Source organism: Macrobrachium nipponense, chromosome 22 (assembly GCF_015104395.2).
Source record: "Macrobrachium nipponense isolate FS-2020 chromosome 22, ASM1510439v2, whole genome shotgun sequence".
In the NCBI taxonomy this organism is placed as follows: Eukaryota; Metazoa; Arthropoda; class Malacostraca; order Decapoda; family Palaemonidae; genus Macrobrachium; species Macrobrachium nipponense.
Window position 1 is genome coordinate 53103544 of NC_087213.1, and position 20713 is coordinate 53124256.

The window sequence follows — 20713 nt, forward strand, 5'->3', positions numbered from 1 at the left end:
CTTGTTCGATATTGGCTTGCATAGGTCAACATTAGAAGATCCGTTGCAAGGATTGGTCCCTTTCTTTCAAACTGTATGACATTCTTTTAATAGAATAGTCAATAGATGATAGAATATTAAGGTCAAGCGCTGGGATCTACGAGGTCATCTAGTAAAATGGACTGTAAGATGTAACAGGAGGCTAACCTAGTTGCACAATGAATCAATTATTGGGAGAGGGTAAAAAGTATGATGGAAGAGAATATGAACAGAGGTACAGTAAAAGGAACAAAAGGGGTTGCTGCTAGGGGGCCAAAGGCACACTGCAAAGAACCTTAATACCTACAGTGCACTGCATATGGTCCACTGACAGCACTACCCAAAGGGGTTTCAACTTTTGCAGTCCTAGTTAGAGAGCTAAGGTTGTGCTGCTGAATGAGATCATGAAAGAAACAGTACCTACCCAAGGACTTATCTGGAGCACCCACCTCAAAACTCAGCAAGTTTAACCTAGTTTAACTCTTTCTGAGTGAATATGGGGGAAATAGTTCAATTCCAATGCGAAGTGGCCGTTTATTTATGTTGCATGAGTGATTGTCGATTGTGCATTGATTTCTTATATCAATAATAATAACAACAATGGAATGGAATTTGTATTTCATATGTATACACAAGCAAGGCACTGTATTGCAGTCTAGAGACATTAACAATGGTTCTTACAAGTTCTCAGAATACGCTCTACATACTTATACTGATCACAAAATTCAGAATACACTTTGCATACGATACTAATCACAAATACTCAGAATAAGTACACTTTATGTACAATACCGATCACAAATACACACGTATTCAGAATACTGGACACTTTACGTACAATGCCCACAAATATTCATATTACACTTTTCACTTTCTGCACAATACTGATCATGGCATTCTGTATACTTACACAGAGTTAGGATTGTGCATGACTTTTTTTTAATTCTCAAAAATCCTATTGTTATAAAGAATACTATGTCCTTCAAGTCAAGTTGTTTGCTCACAGTATTACACATTATGTATATTATCTTACCACATGTAAGACCTCAATTTATAATAATTTCTTCAATATACTCTCAAATAACAAGTAAAAGTAAACTTGGTATACAAAATACTTGTAGAACTATCCACTTACAAAAGTAACCTTAGTAATAATATCACAAAATAGATTCACACCAACAAGTGCAACCTATATTACAGTACTCAGTGCTATTTTTGTGCATATACAGGATACTAACAGAATCCTACTCGAATATGAACCTGGATTTCTGACATACTATCTGCAAATGTTGCAGAACTCAATCAGTGATGTCCTGAGATACAGGATGTCTACTCCCACACAAGAGCCATCAATTCCACTGTGGTTATAAGGTTTTCTAGACCACTGCACCTTCGTCACTTCATTGTTCTTCCTTGTGTGTGGTTAAGGGAGTGGTTCTTGGCCATAAAAAGGCCAGTTTTAAATGAAAAATTCTATTTTTACTCTTCCTACAAGAGACTAGGTCATGTAGAGGTCTTGGTCTTGTTTCATGTGTCTCATACACTTGTTAGGAGAGAGGATTGACTGACTTACCTTTGAGGGAGTGCTGTCCATCCTTATTTATTCTTCTTCAGTGGTCTGGATATGCTACTTAGTAATGCTATCGATAATACTCTTGCTGCTGTTTAATTCTGCAATTCCATAAAACCTGAACTTAAGAGCCCTTCCATACAAGCTGCACAACTCTTTCGCAAGCACCTGACATGGCTTACCATTGTACTATATAATCACTGAAAATCATACATGATAATGCTTCACATGCAAACACGTTTCAACGGATCTCCACTCCCAATCTTTCTTCTAATATTAACCCAATGTTTGCATGGATCTGTTTTGCTTTGCAGTCAGACAGAGGCTGAAAGAAACTTTTGTATCTCATCCTGTATGTAAAGCTCCTTCGCCCATTTCTTGGATGCACATAAGTACCTAATAACTTATAATCGACGAGCAAGTCTTGCGCAACATTGACAATAATGGTACCAACAGAATCAAGATCAAGAGTGACTCTGCAGTCTCTTGGACCTGTTGATAGCACCTCAGTTTCTCCACTGGATGGCCTGATCTTTACTTGTTTCTGCCTTACATTGCCAAAAGCTAAGGTCATAAACATACTCTATGGGAAAAAAACTGCTTGGTGAATAAGTAATGCAATGGCAATCAGCAATAACATCATGTCCATGGGCCCAAAATTCATTTCTTTCAATGTCCAAACCAAATTCTGCTAACTGCTCAAGATCTATAGCATACATGGACAATTCATCCATACATTCTGAGTGTGATGACTCTGAGGGGTTAGAATCAGCAACAGGCAAAGAATACGAACCACAAATTATATCTTCCCAAACAAGGGTTTTACTGTACGAATGAAAAGATTTACTAAGGTTTCTTATTTCTAATGTAATGTTTTCCGAAAATATAGTTTCAAAATCAAAATATTTATTCTTATACATAATTAAGAAATAAGTGCCTATTGAGAATGGTGACTTTTTTAAAATGTGTAGAGGGTACACATATATGAGTTTACCAGCCTGTGTTAACAAGAATCTACTGTAATGTTGTAATAAATTCCTAAATTCTGTCTTTTCATTCACTAATAAATAATCCTTAAATTGTGTCAACACAGTTCTAGATAATTGTTTATGAATAAGAGAACAAAGCTGACCAGGAACTGTGCTCAAATCTGAACAAACTTTTCTTTGTATCTGAGCACATATAAAGTACGGTAGATTCATACACCATCCGTCATAAAGCGTTACATTTTCTGTATGCAAAGGATCACACTGGAAACAGTTTAATGCACCTGGACCTCTCTCAAACACATAGGTGATGGCTCTAGAGTGATCAAATCCCTTTTCCAAAGACCGGTAACCAGTGGCTGAATATCCACTGTAATGTGAGGCATCAAATTTCAAAACTCTTCTCAGAATTAGATCAGAGCGTGATGCCATGAGAACCACTTGCCAAGTGTCATCCCACTTCCTCTTCTCTGGATCCAACGGTATTCCTCCTTGCCCAGAGCACAGTGTTACTATGACTCTGCCACCACCAGTAAGCATGCAACTGGAACTTGCAAAAAAATCCTCTAGCAAAGTTCGATTCAAGTGGATCTTCATTTTCCCTCCAACATGTGGGAAGTTGAAGACTATGTGGGAGAACTTCCGACTTTTCAAGGTTCCATCAATGTGAAGTTTGGTTGCATCAACACCTAAAACCACCTCAATCCCTGAAACAAAAATGTAAATCAAAGGTATCAAAATAAGTGGTGAATGTCTCCCAACAGCGAAGTTCAAAGTAAAAAATTATGAAAGCATAAGTAAGTAAAACACTATATCCTACTACAGTATTTCTATTGTTTTTATTTACATCTTTGTAAGGAGTCTGTAGTACAGATAACTTAAAAACTACTCAGAGTGAGTAATGACCCTAGTTACACTCCACTGACTGGCGTCAGGTTTAATCCCACTCGGCTATGAATTTTATTTTGCCTACAACTAAAATGTGGAATAGTTTGCCTGGTGCAGTTCCGGAATCTTCTGATCTCCGAATATTTAAGCAAGGAGCAAAACTGATCCCTGCTCTCTGCTGACGTCTCCTGAATTTCAGGTGTATCGGTTTTATTTTCTACTCCGTCATATTTATTTATTCATCACCTTTTCTATAACTTGTCTCTCCCTGCAGGCTGATATCCCTTTGCAGCCCTCATTAAAGGTTTTCATCTGGAGGTTCAAAGAAAGAGAGAACTGTAGTACCCGTACTTGATGTATTTTTTCCTGTACATGAACATACACAAAACAATACGTAATATGTATAACTGAATCACGAAAGTTTGGAACGTGATAAATAAAGGCATAAGCCACGAAGGAAAGTGAAACACTGGAGTAGCTCCAAGATCTTTTGACTCAATGTCATTTACTGGAGTATCTTGCAGATACTCCAGTGTTTCACTTTCCTTCGTGGCTTATACCTTTATTTAAAACAATAATATCTACAATGAATTTCAACTTTCATGCTTGCTTAAAATAAACAACTTCATATTTTTTCAAGACATTGCCTGCCCTATCTCATAATAAGGGATTTTTTGACGTAAGGAAAAATCTATTTCTGGGCGATTGGCTCGTGTCGCCAGCGAAATATCCTTTAATCTATTATTTCTAGGGTAAATGTACTAACACATACCAGAGAATAAATAAATAAAGAAAAAGGTCAGTATAACTGACTCGCTCACCCTCCAAAAGGGTGTCGGTATGAACACTATGGCGAGTGAGACCACTACCACGAGCCAAATGCCAATAGAATTCTCCCACTACAAAATCCCCCAAGAGGAGAGCCGCGCCCACAGAGTGGGCAGCACTTACTACTACTACTCCATCCCATGCTGCCGAACAACAATTACAGTACGTTTCCATATGATGAGTAACTAATTCTTCAACTATCAAGCACCTAAAATTCTTACAGCTTTCAGAATCACTTGGCCTGTAATGGTCCTAATGTATGAAATCACAAACTTCAAATGGAAGTCTGTTCTGAATTGAGGCTCTTATATGTGAAGACTCCCACTGTGGCTGGTACAGAACAGATCTAGTTTACATCAATAGACCTACTATGAGATTCAGGACCTCTGTAACACGGTTTTTTCGCAATAACTTTTTATCTATGCATTTCATAAATATAACGCTTATTCAGAATACATATTATATCAACACATAAATTTTGAGTGTATTCTGCACTACGTAGGTTGAATAAATTTGGTACTTATAATGTAAAATGACCTTTTTTGAAGACGGGCCAACTTACTCAGAGAAAAGGTTTCGAACGCACTCGTTACGTAACTTATGACATCATTTCTTCCCTCTTTCTCGATGGATGATTGGCTATACGTAACGAAGGCTAAACCTCTGGCAACAATGACATACAAATTTAAATACAAGCAAAGCAGTACACCTTTATGAACTCTGGAACCTCCCCACTGATAATTGTCATAATGAACAAACCAACAAAATATGTTAATAAATACAAAACACTTCCATTATTAGTCTAACTCCCAAAATAAGTTTCCAAAGAAATTACAGTCTACTTTATAGGTCACAATCAGATTGACAAGATGTAGGGAATATTTGGTAATTACCAAAAACATAGTAGACAAGCTTGATTTGATAACTGCTATATCCAATGTCAAGCAATTTTTATTTATTGGCTATCTACCTATTTACTGACAAAAAATAGCCGGTACCGTATATTGGCTTTAAACCTTCACCAATAATTATCGTCAGAATGGTGACTTCATGAGGCTCCACCCACTTTCGCCTCGTTATAATTCAGGATAACACTGAAGGCTACCATGGGCATTGTTGGATTAGAAAATTTAACTTCTGGCTATAAAAACTAATTTCTCGAGTAGTTGTAAGAAGTGCTAAATGATCCTCAAGGATCCCAGCAGTTGGTCTAAACGTTTAATTCATGTATATTACTGCTATACTGTTGCGGCACTACTGCTACAGTAGTATTACTACGCTAGCACTGATACCCAACCCACATCTATGTATCGTTCCGCCATTCATAAAGTCTTTGGGTTTCAGAGCCGATGGAATTTCTGTCTGGTGGATGGGCGGGGCAACATTTAGTCAAAAAGTGTTTGTTTACCTTGCTTACGTAATGAATGTTTTTCGACTCTTGGCTCGTAATCATTGGCCATGGCGTCGGCTAGATCATTTTTACTCTATAAAAATTAAAACTAACGGGTTTAGGTTATTGATAATGCTGACAAAATTTGTGTGTGGTTGTAAAATATACATATGTCAACTTTCAGCTACATCCGACGCTTTGACAAGGAGCAAAGTCCAAAAAACCGTGTTACAGAACTGTGTCTGTGAACTGGGCTCTTAATAAATACTTTTCTGAAGTGCTAACAAACTGAGGTATTTTAGCCTCCTTTCATTTTCAAGGCGGCTGCCCAAGATTAAAATTGGCTCTATTAACTTAGATTTCCTAATCAGATGTGACTGAGAGAGAGAGAGAGAGAGAACTTTACCTACCTCTTTTCCTCAGTTTCTCAATATTCACATTGGCTCTTTCTGTGACATCTCTGTGAAAACACGTAGCAATAAGTGTCACATCACTCGCAAGTTTATTACGACTGCTTAAAGCTTCCGTGAAAGAGAAGTCCCCCTCCCCGACGAACAGCACAGATGACCCTGAGTCAAATTCCATCTCTGGAAATCAATAAACAAACATTAGCTACAATTATCAACCACAATGACAGACAAACATTAAGTGATATGAAAGACTATAGAGTTTCTATAACAGTTCCAGTGACTCATAGCACACAAACATTTTTCATAGCAGTCCTAACTGCTTTTTTATTACATTTTGTTGTAATAAGCATACATTCTCATAGAGCATATCAAATTATCACAAACTAGCAAAATGGCAATTTGTCGAAAATTGCATTTTTCCTAACTATACAAACCTGAGGTCCTTTAACAATAGGAAGGTAACTAGCGGCAGCAGGAACGGTCGTAAGCTTCGAACAAGGAAGTTTGGTAGTTAACTGCTTGTCCGACAGTGCGCGCGCAGTGCGACTGGGAGGTGAAGAATCACTTTTGCTTTAGGCCCAGGAAAAAATGCAGAGTGAGGGGTGGCATGAGGTGGGACTATATGTAAAGGACCTCAGGTTTGTATAGTTAGGAAAAATGCAATTTTCGATAAATTGTCATTTGTTCTGATACGTAATATACAAACCTTTCGGTCCTTTAACAATAGGAAGACTCACTTCTTGGTGGGAGGAGTATGAGTCTTAAGAACAGACTGGTGTTCACCCAACCTTGGATTCCCTCCCTGGTCGAAAGAGCAGAGGGAGGGATCCTAGCCTCTATCCAATTGATTGGGGTATGTACCGCAGGATCAATGGTCAGACTTCTGGACCCAAGTAATAAGAGGGAGGCAAGCGTACCTCTTAAAACTAGCAAGCAAGAACTTGTTCCTGTTGCAAGAGGCAACATAAAGTTATGGGTTTATGGCTTCCACTTCCCCGCCCTTGTTGGAGGAAGTGGTGGATATTCACTCCTATCCCTAATGAAAGGGATAGGATGGGGCTCGGTCGAGTAGCTTACCTGCATCTTGTCCTTTTCCAGCGGGATGATAACCGTGTCCCTCTGCCCATAGGTAGAGGGGAGAAAAAGATGGGGAAGAGAAGCCAGTCACACTCTCATTCACTCATCCATTCTTACAGTCACACCAGGACTCGATGCTGTTCTGCCTACTCGGGTGCTGAGTAAGCTACACAACGTGTTGAGCAGCCACCACGGGTCCCAAGGAAAAAGTATCCAAGGACCTATGGGCAATATCCCGAAGGTAGAAGGAGGTGAAGGTGGTCTGGTTGGCCCAGACCCCTGCCTTCAGGACCTGCGCCACGGAGAAGTTCTTGCGGAATGCAAGGGAAGGACCAATGCCTCTGACTTCGTGGGCTCTCGGACGAAGGGTACGGATGTCGTCACTACCATCAGCTTCGTACGCCCTCCTGATTACCTCACGTAGCCAGAAAGAAAGTGTGTTCTTGGATATTTCTTTCTTGGTCACCCCGGTGCTAACGAAGAGGCGTCGACACTCAGGTCTGAGGTGCCGAGTTCTCTTCAGATAGCGTCGTAGCGCCCTCACAAGACAAAGCAGCAACTCATCCATATCATTGTTGGTGAAATCCAATAGGAAGGGGATTGTGAAAGACTCGAACCTGTCGTCAGGGATCAACGGATTCTGAGTCTTAGCTACGAAGTTCGGGACGAAATCGAGCGTTACAGATCCCCATCCCCTGGAATGTCTAACGTCGAAGGAAAGACCATGAAGTTCACCTACTCTCTTCGCCGATGCCAGGGCCAGCAAGAAGAGGGTCTTGAGGGTCAGATCCCTGTCTGACGACTCTCGGAGTGGCTCAAAGGGTCTTCGAGTCAAACTCCTAAGGACGAGAGTCACATCCCACCCCGGGGGCCTGAGTTCCCTGGGTGGGCAAGACCTTTCAAAGCTCCTCATGAGCAAGGAGATCTCGAACGAGTCCGAGATATCCAATCCCCTCAGTTTCAGGACCAGTGCCAGGGCGGCTCTATATCCTTTGACTGTGGGGACAGAGAGGAGCTTTTCTCGGCGAAGAAAAACGAGGAATTCCGCTACCTGCTGAAGAGTGGCTCTGAGAGGAGATAGACCCTGTCTACGACTACAACCACAGAAGACGGCCCACTTTCCCTGGTACACAGCTGCAGAGGACTGTCTGACGTGTCCAGCCATCTCTGTTGCTGCTTTGCGAGAAAAGCCTCTCTCTCGCAAGAGATGGTGGATAACAGCCAGCCGTGAAGATGTAGAGACTGGACTGCCCGGTGGTACCGTTCTATGTGTGGCTGGACGAGGAGGTTGTGCCAAGGGGGAATCTCTCTCGGTGCTTCCGCAAGCAGAGCCAGCAGGTCCGGATACCAAACGGCCTGGGGCCATTTGGGAGCCACCAGGATCATCCTGGCCAGCACTCGGCTGATCACCTTGCGAATCAGGCTGAATGGGGGAAAGGTGTAGGCGAAGAGGTTGTCCCACGGGTGTTGGAGAGCGTCCTCTGCAGCTGCCCATGGGTCCGGCGCAGCTGAAAAGAAAACTTTGAGTTTTCTGTTGTGCCGGGTGGCGAACAGATCCACTACTGTACGCCCCCGCAGGTTGAAGAGCCTTTCCGCCACATCCTGGTGTAGGGACCATTGGGACCCTATCACCTGATCCCGACAGCTGAGCTTGTCTGCTACTACATTCCTCTTCCCTGGAATGTAGCGGGCTGACAGCTCTACCGAGTGAGCCACGCCCCACTCGTGCACCTGCAGCATCAACTGGTGCAACGGGAGGGACACTAGGCCTCCCTGTTTGTTGACGTATGCCACTACTGTGGTGTTGTCGCACATCAACACCACCGAGTGTCCCATCAAGCGGTCCTGGAACTCTTGGAGAGCGAGAAACACTGCCTTGAGCTCCAGAACGTTGATGTGAAGGTGCTTGTCGTGATGGTCCCACATTCCTGCAGTCAGCAACTCCTCCAGGTGTGCGCCCCATCCCTCGTTTGATGCGTCTGAGAACAGCAACATCTCCGAAGGGGGAGTGCGGAGAGGCACTCCTCTTAAGAGGTTCCTGTCGTCCAGCTACCAGGCTAGGTCCTGCCTCACCTCCTCCGTGAGGGACACAGGGAAGTACGGAGGATCCTCTGCCTGTGACCAACTCTCCTTTAGTCTCCACTGAAGAGACCGCAGGTGAAGATGCACGTGAGGGACTAACTTCTCAAGTGACGAAAGGTGGCCGATCACGACTTGCCATTGCTGTGCTGACTGTTCCTGCTGAGACAGGAACCGGGCAGCTGCCTCCCTGAATCTGCTGATCCGCGAGTCTGCGGGGAAGACTCGCCCTGCTACCGTGTCGATCAGCATACCCAGGTACTTCATCCTCTGCTTGGGTTCGAGATCGGGACTTTTCGAAGTTCACCACGATCCCCAGATCGCAGCAGAATTCTAAAAGTCAATCCCTGTCCCGTAGCAACTGCAAGCGGGAGCTCGCCAGGACTAACCAGTCGTCGAGATACCTCAGAAGACGTATCCTGGACGAGTGGGCCCAAGCAGACACCAGCGTGAACACTCGTGTGAACACCTGTGGGGCGGTTGAGAGACCGAAGCAAAGTGCCCTGAATTGGTACACCGTCCCATCGAGGATGAAGCGGAGGTACTTCCTGGAGAATTGATGGACGGGTATCTGGAAATACGCGTCCTTCAAATCCACTGAAAGCATGAAATCGTTCTCCCTGATGGAGTCGAGCACGGAACGTGCCGTCTCCATCGTGAACCGAGACTGGCGAACAAATCGGTTCAGGGGAGAGAGATCTATCACCGGGTGCCAGCCCCCCGAAGACTTTTCCACCAGGAAAAGGCGGCTGTAGAAGCCCGGTGACTGATCCCTGACGATCTCTACAGCTCCTTTGCTCAGCATGGTCTTGGTTTCCTGTCGAAGGGCTACGTCCTTTGAAGTTTCTGGACCGTAGGTCTGAGGGTGGACCGGGTTGGAGGTGAGGGGTGGCCGAGATTCGAAGGGTAGTAGATATCCCTCCCAAAAGATGTCTACTATCCAGGTCTCGGCACCGTAGCGCTGCCATGTTGCCCAATGGCTCGCCAGACACCCCCCCAACTTCCGGCAACAAGTGAGGGGGAACGCAGTCCCTAGCATTTCCTGCCTCTCTTCGACTTCTTCCCTGCCCCTCCTCGGTGAAAGGAGGGCTGGGAGGGGGGCTGATGACGACCTCCCCTGGCAGAAGTCGAAGGCAGAGTCTTTCTACGGGGCTTCGACGGGGCAACCGTCTTCGCAGCCGAGGAAGCCCTAGCCAAACTCTTAGGCTTGGCCGCAGTTGATCGAGGCTGCCCAGAAGCCTTCGAAACTGCCTGGTGTACCAGGCAGTCACTGTCATCAGTGCGCCGCCTTTCCACCGCAGCGTCCACCATCTCTCCTGAGAAGAGAGAGGAGGAACTCCACACAGGTCCGTTGCGAAGTCCCAATGCCGCTTCACGCCCGGCCGCCCTGGACACCCGGGTAAGGACTGCGTCCCTACGCCTAAGTATCAGGTTGGCCCACAGGTTTGCCGTCTGGTGGGCAAGGTAGGAGATGGCCCTACCTCCAGACTGGCAAAGTCTCCTGAAAGCCGAGTCCCCTTCAGGAGAAATATCCCCGGAGGAAGCTGTGACTTTGGACACTGTGAGGGACCACAGGTCCAGCCAGGAGACTGCCTGGAAAGCCGCCATGGCGGTGGATTCCAGGGCTAGTGCCTCCTGCTGTGAGAACCAGAAGTTCTCCGACAGGAGCTGCTGCAGAGACACTCCCGGAGTTAGCCTGGCTAGCTCAGGGTTAACCTGTTTGGGCGGCATTGGGTCCTCGGATGGCACGTAGAACCTTCTCCGTCACAGTAGAGGAGGAGGAAGTAGCTTGGACGACCTGCCAGACTTGAGCGAACCCTCTTGTCCGGAGACGAGCGAGTCCACCTGGTCCAGCACTGAGTCGGCCAGCTCCAATCGCAGCAGACCCACCGTCGGTCTGGGTTCCTTTTTGGGTCCCCAGAACGGCTCGAGCCGGGACGTGGGCTCAGAAGGTGGGAGCGGCGATCCTTCCCCGAGGTCGTTGTGCTGACGAATCAGCGCAATGACCTCTGCAAAGTTCCTCTGGATCTCCAGAGTGACCGCATCTTGAGGAGTAGGGCCGTCAAGCCCCTCCAAGAAGAGCAACTCCCGAGACCCTCCTTCAGAAGGAGGAACAGCGACAGACCCCTCTCGGTCTCCTCATGCAACTTGCGCATACGCCCTAGTCGATCCCAAGACCGTGCCTGGTACGTATGGTGTCGTGGTGGGATCGTAAGGGGCGCGCCCCTCACGATCACTCCTTGTTGCCTCGCCCTTCCCGGTGAAGACCGAGGAAGTTGAAGGGACAGGAGAGGGAGACCAGACGCTCCCCCCTCGCTCACCGGCAGAACCGGTGTGCTTGGGGGGCTGCAGGCGATCGCCAACCCGCGGTAGCGATCGAGCTGCAGGCCTGGTCGCGCCGCTCCCCTGGGGCGAGCAGCTGGACCGAGAACAGCGGCCCCAGTCCCGTGCGTCAGAGGAGCTGCTGCTCTGGTCCCCCCTATCCATTCCAGTCCTGGTGGGAGCGGCGGTCAGGGGACCTGCAGAGACCACTGTCGGTCGGTGGGTGATGCGGTGCGCGGTCCTCGCGGCACATCAAACTGCTGGGACCAGCCAAGATGATTCCTGTGATCGATGGGGATTCCTTGCCAGCCTCAAACCCGTGGCGGTCTGGGACCGTCACGTCAACCCTGGTATCCAGCCGGTCGCTGCGAAAGCGGTCGCTGGCCTGGCGAGTCACCTGAGCGGCTCTCGCCAGCCTTCCGCTCCGTGCCTCAGTCCTGGCGCCGAGCGGACTCGAGCGTCTGGACCTTGGCTGCATGGCCACCTGGGGGTGACCGTACACTCGGTACCTCTCGCGAACGAGAGGCCGAGCCGGAACCTGGTGTAGCGGCAGCGCCCCTAGCACCAGGCGAGGAAGTACCGGTGTTAGCGGGTACCCCTCTGGTCCCCATCTTCTTCCTTGCGGAAGGAGAGACAGGCCCCGCTCCCGAAGGAGCAGGAGGACCAGCGGAAGGACCCACTGGAGTGGGACGGGCCCTTAGAAGTTCCCGAAGGAGCCTTCTTAGGGGGGGAGGGGCAGCCTTCTCTTCCTCGGCTTGGAAGCCTTGGAAATCGAAGGGGCAGAGGCGGCGGCAGGCGACGAAGAAGACGACGACTACACCTTCCTATTCTTCCTCTTCTTCGTCAGATCTCTCAGGACAGCCATCAAGTCCTCCATCCAGGGTGGAGCCGGGGCTGCTGTTGCCGAAGCAACAGGGCCCGACTGCACCTGTCTGGAAGGACCAGCGGCTGGGGCAGCAACACCACGGGCTGGAACAACATCGGCAGGTGCGGGAACAGCAGGAGCAACAGGAACAGCAGGAGCAGCAGGTACGGCAGGACAGTCAGGTACCCCAGGAGATGGGGCAGCAGCCAGCAACATCCTGGGTACTGGCGGCAGGTCCAGGGGCGAGCTCTTGGGGCAGTGGAAGTCAGGGGCTGGCAGCGAGAAGAACCCTGGAGGAGGAGGCACGCCCCTCCTCGGCACGGCAGCGATCGGGCCCTGCACGGCAGCCGTTGGCGTTACCGACATCACATGTGGGTTGTAAACCAAGTGAGGAGGGGCGGCGTACCCTGGAGTAGATATGATAGTTGTAGTGGTGGTCACCACTCCATGAGCGACCGGCACGGCCCCCACCAGATGCTGGAGCAGCCCCTGGACACTCGGTGCGACCTGCAGTCCCAGCGACACCCACACCTGTCCAAGGTCGTCCTCCGCAGCAGAAGCACCTGAGGGAGCAACAGTCGGGTAATTAGGAGGGGTTCCCCCTCGTGCAGGGGGGGGGGGGGGTTGAACCCCACCCCAAGTGAACGGAAGACTCCGGATACAATTGTATGTCGGGGTAACGAGCGCCCTCCTCTACGTTCGACGGATCGGGCGAAGAGAAGGAACTCGAAACCCCCCCCCCGAAGGGAAAGGTGCCATATGCGGGAGCTGAGCTGGGGGCAGGAAAGAAGACGAGGTGTCCGTAACCAAAGGAGTCGCTGGAGAGCTTTCGTCGCCGACGACTCCTTGGCAGGTATGCGTTTCTTCCTACCCTCGTACAGCACCCACTACACCGACCAATTAACACAAACACTGCACGGCTCAGCCCGAGAGCACTCACGCCCTCGGCACCGAGGCCAAAGGATATGTGGATCAATGTCCGGGAATGAGCGAAAGACCCCACACTTGCGGCCCTCCACCCCGGGGCACACTCTACGGTTGATGGGGGGGGCACGGGGATTGCTCCATTGACCCGTGATCCATAATAATTGCACATAAAGAAATAAATGAAAAATACAGTACGTACTTACAATTTCCTTTCATACAATGAACAAAGCAAGTTGGAGAAATTACACAAAAAAATGACAATTTGTCGAAAACTTGCATTTTTCCTAACTATACAAACCTGAGGTCCTTTAACAATAGGAAGTAGCTAGCGGCAGCTGGAACGGTCGTAAGCTTCGAACAAGGGGAGAACGGTAGTTAACTGCTTGTCCGACAGTCGAAACAAATCACTTTTGCTTTTGGCCCATGCAAAATACGCAGAGTGAGGGGTGGCATGAGGAAGGGACTATATGTAAAGGACCTCAGTTTTGTATAATTAGGAAAAAATGCAATTTTCGACAAATTGTCATTTGTTCCGATACGTAATACAAACCATCTGTCCTTTAACAATAGGAAGACTCACTTCTTGGTGGGAGGAATCTGAGTCTTTTGATGAAACCAGACTGGTGTTCGTCCATCCCTGGAATGCCTCCCTGGTCGTAAGAGCGAGGGAGGGATCCAAGCCTCTGTCCGATTGATCGGGGTGTGCACCGCAGGATCAATGGTCAGACCTCTGGGCCGAGTACTAAGAGAGAGGCAAGCGTATCTCTTCATACCAGCAAGCAAGAACTTGTTCCTGTTTGCAAGAGGCAACATAAAGTATGGGTTGTCTCAAGCTGGCATCCACTTCCTCCCCCTTGTTGGAGGAAGTGGTGGATATACGCTCCTATCCCTAGTGAAAGGGAATAGGATGGGGCTCTGTTGAGTAGCTCACCTGCATCTTGTCCTTATCCAGCAGGGTGACGACCGTGTCCCTCTAACCACAGGTAGAGGGGAAGAAAAAGATGGGAAGAGGAGCCAGTCCACACTCTCATTCACTCATCCATTCTTACGGTCACACCAGGACTCGATGCTGTTCAGCCTGCGAGGGTCTGGGTTCGCTACACAACGTGTTGAGCAGCCACCACGGGTCCCAAGGAAAAAGATCCAAGGACCTGTGGGCAATATCCCGAAGGTAGAAGGAAGGGCATGTGGTCTGGTTGGACCAGACCCCTGCCTTCTAGTAACCTGCGCCACGGAGAAGTTCTTGCGGACAAGGCAGCATCTCCTTCGCATCGAAGGCGGTGAAGTTCCATTAGGGAGGGGATTGTGAACGACTCGAACCAATCGTCAGGGACCGAAGGGGTTTCTGAGTCTTCGCTACGAAGTTCGGTACGAAATCGAGCGTCACGGATCCCCATCCCCTGGATGCTTGACTTCGCAGGAGAAGTCATGCAGTTCCTCAGAGGAAAAGAAGGAAATAGTCGCATGACCTATCCCTCTTCTCTACTTCGGTGATGTCCAGTACCCATACTGGTCTGTCCATTTGCCACGAAGTCTCTCGCATCCTCCTATCCCCATGCAGCGAAGTTCTCGGTAGTGGATAGGACACCCGACACTCCATGGTGGGTGTCAATGGTATGGGTACTGTGACAAGCTATTAAAACGAAGTAATGATTGCTCTGTAACAACCGAACTAAGTCAACAGCGTAGTTCGTAACTGACTCGGGCGCTCTGACAGCTGCCGACTGACTGCGTTCGGTAGGAGGCAAGTTGTCAAAGCATCCGAGTAAGTCACGTGACCTTCGCCTTTAAAGGGTTATGCCGAGAGACCAAACAAATAATGTATTTGTTTGTCACCAATGCCGGACAGCGAGGTGATGATTCTCTTAAGGCATGTGCCCAAACAGGCGAAAGTCAATTGCCCTCTAGAGACCGAGGTCCCTGAAGGTAAAACATCTCATGGTTGTTGAATCTCAGCTAAGGAGAAACAACACTATGTACCGTTGAAGACGAAGGTAGATATTGAATGCAACCTACGTCTTCACAGATGAATCGAGAGAAGGATTCTCAAGGTTCATAACCTGTGCTTACAAATGACTGAAAACGCTAACCGCTATTTCATTGCTGTCCGGTGAGAAGTCGTAGTTGCAATGAAAGCGGGGCGTTCTTCAGTAATGAAAACACAGGGGAAAGCCGCCTGAAGAACTGCTTCTCATGGGCTGAACCATTTGGAAGTAGAGCTGTCAGGTCTAGAGAAGTAGGCGATGTCTTCTGACACATCTCGTAATTCGGGTTGAACAATGAACAATTGTACACCTACGAATACGAGATATTTTGAAGACAAACTCAGATGTCTGCAAAATCATTCGCATTATCGCAGTGCGATGCAGCGGGAGACTTGTACAGACTTCTGTTACTGTGCGGTAAACAGAAAGATGAAAGAGTCCAAGAGATATCTCTGTTGAAAATTCTCGCAATGTCGAAGGCGATGGAATCTAGCGTCACAGCAGTAGATGGTCCTTCATTATTGCGAGAATCCCCGTTAATCAGAGACCTAAGTCCATGATTGTTGGGCAGAGATACGGTTCGGTAGGCAATCAAAGCAGGGGAGAGAGAGCATACATGACCGTGGCATATCGGAGGCCCAGCTGATACTGAGCTGCTATCAGGCAGTTCAATACGCAGTAGTTGAGCCTGAGCTCTCGCTGACTCGTCATCCTGAGTTGCCAGGTAATCCATTATTCCACGAAGGAATGCGTTCGGCTAGAACTACCGAGCATAAAAGATATGCTCGAGCAATTATATTTAGGCGAAACGAATTTCGGTAAATATAAAGTTGAAATGGTGTTGTCGTGACAAACATAAGTATATAAAAGTTGAAATGGTGTTGTCGTGACAAAACCATAAGTATATAAATTGAAACTGAAAACTCCTGGGAGGTTTGCAGGCAACCCCGAGTTGCAGTTCAATTAGAATACTTCTCTTATAAGTCGCAATCCGTAGATTAACTAGGATATGCGCCTACCCCTCGGACAATTCAACTGCTTAGTAGAATCATGTCGCGAGGTTAATATACGTAGTATATTTGTAGGATTCTGAACAACAATCTCCATCCTAAATTCTTTCCTTCAAGAAAACAAAATAAGGATTGGAGATCGACCACCTTCGATCTCTATCAAAGAGAGTGAAGGAGAAGTCTTCCTCGAAGGAAAGCTTCAATGGTGAACAGAATACTAAGACGATAGTTCAAGCCAAACTGGATCTTCCCGATCCGATCTTCTCTATTCCAGGTTGGTCGCCTACTGTGAGATAGTTTCTTTCAGCAGCAGTCTTCTTCCCAATGCTAGAAATTCCAGGAATTCGAGCATAGGCGAAGGTTCCCGATTATCGTGTATATCGGGGATTCTCGTCTCGCTCACTTTGGACCGTGGTCTCGCGTAAGTGTTTGGAGATCGTAAAAAACTCGAACACTGAATGCGCTAGAAATTCCGTAGAATTCTAAGCAGTCTGCGAAACCCCCCACCGAATTCGTCAACGATATCGGCTGGTGGTCCTCTCGATTCCCCGTAGAAATCGAGAATGGGGCGGGATTCCTCCTCAACGACCGGGGCTTACGTCAGGTAGGACGCCGAAGGTCCCCCCGGTAGCGCAGTCCCGAACGTGGGATGCCTACAGAGAAATCTCTGTAGGATCCCTCCCCTTTCCCTCGTAGCCGTAAGGAGAGAGGGAATGGGGGAGGAATTGGATACTCGCTCGCCTTCCCCAGTGGAACTAGCAGTTGGAGAAGAGTAGGAGCAGCCATCGCGCTCTCCAGAGTCTGGGAAAACGTATCGTCAGGAGAAAACGTTTTCCCGCGGAGGGTTACGAACTCTCCACTGTAGGTAAGGGTCTGCCGCACTGTGAACGTCGTCTGGGTGGGTGGGGCTGATCGACACCTGAGAGAGATAGCCGATACCGTCCTCCCCGACTCATTCCAGTCCTCGTCGAGGTCGAAACCTCTCAGGAGGACCGAAGGAGTATTTAAATACGGTGTTCCGAAGACACGTAGAAACGCCGCTGTCGCAGTAGAGGAGGTGGAAGTAGCTTGATCGACCGGCCAGAACTGAGAGAGCCTTCTTGTCCGGAGACGAGAGCTCTGGTTCGAAGACAAGAATCGGCAAAGCTCCGCGGCAGACCCACCGTCGGTTTGGGTTCCCTCTCTGGCCCCAAAACGACTCGAGCAGAGACGTGGGCTCTGCTGGTGGGAGCGGCAATCCTTCCGCAAGGTCATTATGCTGACGAATCAGCTTAATGACTTCTGCAAATTCCTCTGTATCTCGGGAGTACCGCGTCTTGCGGAGTAGGAACCGTCCAGTCCCTCCAACAAGAAAACAGATCCGAGATACTCCTCCTTCAGAAGGAGGAACAGCGGCAGACCCCTGACGGTCGCCTCCAGCTACTTGCGCGTATGTCCTGGTCGGTCCCTCCTAGAACCGTGCCTGGTCCATACGGCGTCATAGCGGGATCGCGAGCGGCGCAACCTCTCACGATCACTCATAGGTACCTCGCTCCTCCCGGTGTAGCCCGAGGAGGTTGAAGGTACAGGAGAGGCAGACCTGACGCTCCCCCCTAGCTCGCTGGCAGGACCAGCGTGCTTGGAGGGCTGCTGCTGATCGTCAACCCGCGGTGGCGATCGAGCAGCAGGCCTAGCCTTGCCGCTCTGCCTGGGGCGAGAGGCTCGGCTGAGAACGTCGACGCTGATCTCTAGCGTCAGGCGAGCTGTTGCTGGTTACCGTCTCCGCCCGGTCCCGATGGGAGCGGCGTCAGGTGACCTGCTAGGCTCGTTGTCGCGGTGAGACCGGCGAGCGTCCTCTCGGCGCGTCGAGCCGCTGGTACCAGCCGTGGCTGGTACCGACGACCGCGGGGGAAAAAAGGACCCCTTCCTCGCCTCAACCCGTGGCTGGTCAGCGACCGTCACATCAACCCGAGCAGCCAGCTGGTCGCTGCGAGAGCGTCCACTTGGCCTAGCGAGAGTCGTCTGCACGACCACCCGCCAGTCTTCTGCTCCGCGCTTTCGGTCTTGGCGGCGAGCGAGCTCGGGTGTCAAGACTTTGGCTGGACGGTCTCCGCGGGAGACCGTCCCACCTCGGTATTCTCGCTAACGAGAAGCCGAGGCGGATCCTGGTTTAGCGGGCAGAACCCTAGAACCAGGCGAGGAAGTGCCAGCCGAAGCTGGTACTCCTCTGGTCCCCGTCTTCTTCTCCTTGGTAGAAGAAAAGATGGGCCCTGTTCCCGAGGGAGCAAGGAGGAACAGCAGAAGAGCTCCCCGAATCGCCGGAGCGAGACGGGCCCTTAGAAGGTCCCAGAAGGAGCCTTCTTAGGGGGGAAAACCCGGGTTACAAGCTGGTCGCTGCAAGAGCGGCCGCTGGCCTGGCAAGAGTCACCTGAGCTTCTCTCACCACTTCTGCTCCGTGCCGCGTCTTGGCGCCGAGCGAACTCTGGCGCCGAAACTTGGCTGCACGTCTCCCGAGGGAGAACGTACACTCGGGAGATCTCTCGCGAAGTAGAGGACCGAGCCGGAACCTGGCGTAGCGGCATCGCCGCTAGCACCAGGCGAGGAAAAAGTACCAGCTAACCGATACTCCTCTGGTCCCCGTCTATCTCTTCCTTACGGAAGGGGAGACGGGCCCCGCTCCCGAAGGAGCAGGAGGACCGAGCAAGAAGGACCCCCCCGTCCCACCGTGGTGGGACGGGCCCCTTAGAAGTTCCCGAAGGAGACTTCTTAGGGGGGAGGCAGTTCCTTCTTCTTCTTCGGCTTATGGGCCTTAGAAGTCGAAGGGGAAGAGGCAGCAGCAGGACGATGAAGACGAAGATGACAGCTTCCTCTTCTCCTCTTCCTCGTCAGCTCACGCAGGACAGTCGTCAGGTTCCTCCATCCAGGGCGGAGCCGGGGCTATTGCCAAAGCAACACGGCCCGACTGCACCTGTCCGGAAGGACCTGGGACTGGGGAAGACACACCGTGGCAGGACCAGCATGGACAGCTCAGGAACCAGGAGCGACAGGAACAGCAACCAGCTCAGGAGCGCCAGGAACAGCGGCAGCGGTAGACCCAGAAGGGACAGCCAAGCCAACAGCGGGAATCACATCAGCGCATGTACGGCAGGCCCAGCGATCGTCTCGTAGAATCATCAGGCAGCCAGCGGAACCTGGGTCCTGGCGGCCGGTCCAGGGGCGAGCTGCTGGAACAGCGGAAGTCTGGGGCAGGCAACACGAAGAAAACGAGGCGGCGGCGGCAACCCCACCTCGGTATGGCGGCGGCCCTAGTAGCGGCAGACGGCGTCATCGACACAGCATGGGGAGTGTAGACCAGGGGGGGGGGAGCCAGCATAAGCGGCCGTGGTAGTAGTGGAGACCGCCCCAGACCTCGCTAGACGCTGCAGCAGCCCGTGGATGCTAGGCACGCCCTGCCGCCGCGGTGGTCCATACCTGTCCAAGGTCGTCTCCCACGGATGTAGCACCTGCGGTAACATAGATAGATTAGTAAGAGGGGTTCCCTCACGCACGGGGGGAAGACATGCCCCACCCCCGAACGCAAGGAAGACCCCAAATACAAAATACAACGAAGAAGCTGAGCGGGCGGGGGGGAGGAAGGAAGACGAAGAATCGGATACCAAGGGAGTCGTTCGGGGGGAGAGCTTTCCGACGACTTCCTGGCAGACCTTCGCTTCCCCTACCCCCAGCCCAGCGTGAAAAGTAATATGAAAATGGAAACAGAATACTGCCCTTGCGATTCACTTCATAGAACTTAAAGGGGAAAAGATCAATTCCCGGTAAGAACGGAAACTTGATCCAATAATATGATGCTATCATAAAATATATATATGAAAAATGAAACAGAATACTGCACTTGCGTTCACTTTCACATAAACAATCGTAAGATCAATTCCCGGGTAAGAACGAAAATTGATCCAAATTAAATTTCATGCAAATAAATAAATGAAAATGAAAAGAATACGTATTGCAATTGCGAATCCACTTTCATGCATTCTATTATACAAAATTAAAAGGCTCGTGCAGAGCGCAATCACACTCCGGTAACGAACGCACAGGGCGGCAAAAATATAATGAAAAGAATACTTACATTTTTCAATTACACACTTTCGCCCAAAATACATGACTCGGCGCGAGCGCGCCCGCTCGGCACCGAGACATAATTCAAGGGTTCAATTCATGAAAAGAGAGGAAATCGCCGCATCTACGGCGATAACTCCATGTTGGTTCATAATTAAGTAATGAAAATGAAAACAGTGTACAGTCGGTCGGGTTACGACGGTTCCGGCTTACGACGTTCCGAGGTTACGACGCTTTTTCTTAAAATATTCAATGGAAATTCC

At 49.4% G+C, this 20713-nt stretch overlaps 1 protein-coding gene across 4 annotated transcripts in view; it reads right to left on the reverse strand.

Annotated features, from left to right (window-relative positions):
* Positions 1 to 617: 617 nt before the first annotated feature.
* Positions 618 to 20713, reverse strand: part of LOC135198643 (uncharacterized) — a 124255-nt gene continuing 104159 nt past the window's right edge. For 3 of the 4 annotated variants that reach the window (XM_064226423.1, XM_064226424.1, XM_064226422.1), the window contains 2 exons: positions 6091 to 6267; positions 618 to 3281 (listed from right to left, as the gene is read on the reverse strand). In XM_064226423.1, the coding sequence (XP_064082493.1) occupies positions 2095 to 3281; positions 6091 to 6265 (1362 nt within the window). In that variant the 5' untranslated portion in view covers positions 6266 to 6267 and the 3' untranslated portion in view covers positions 618 to 2094. The other variant, XR_010310852.1, reaches the window with a different exon arrangement.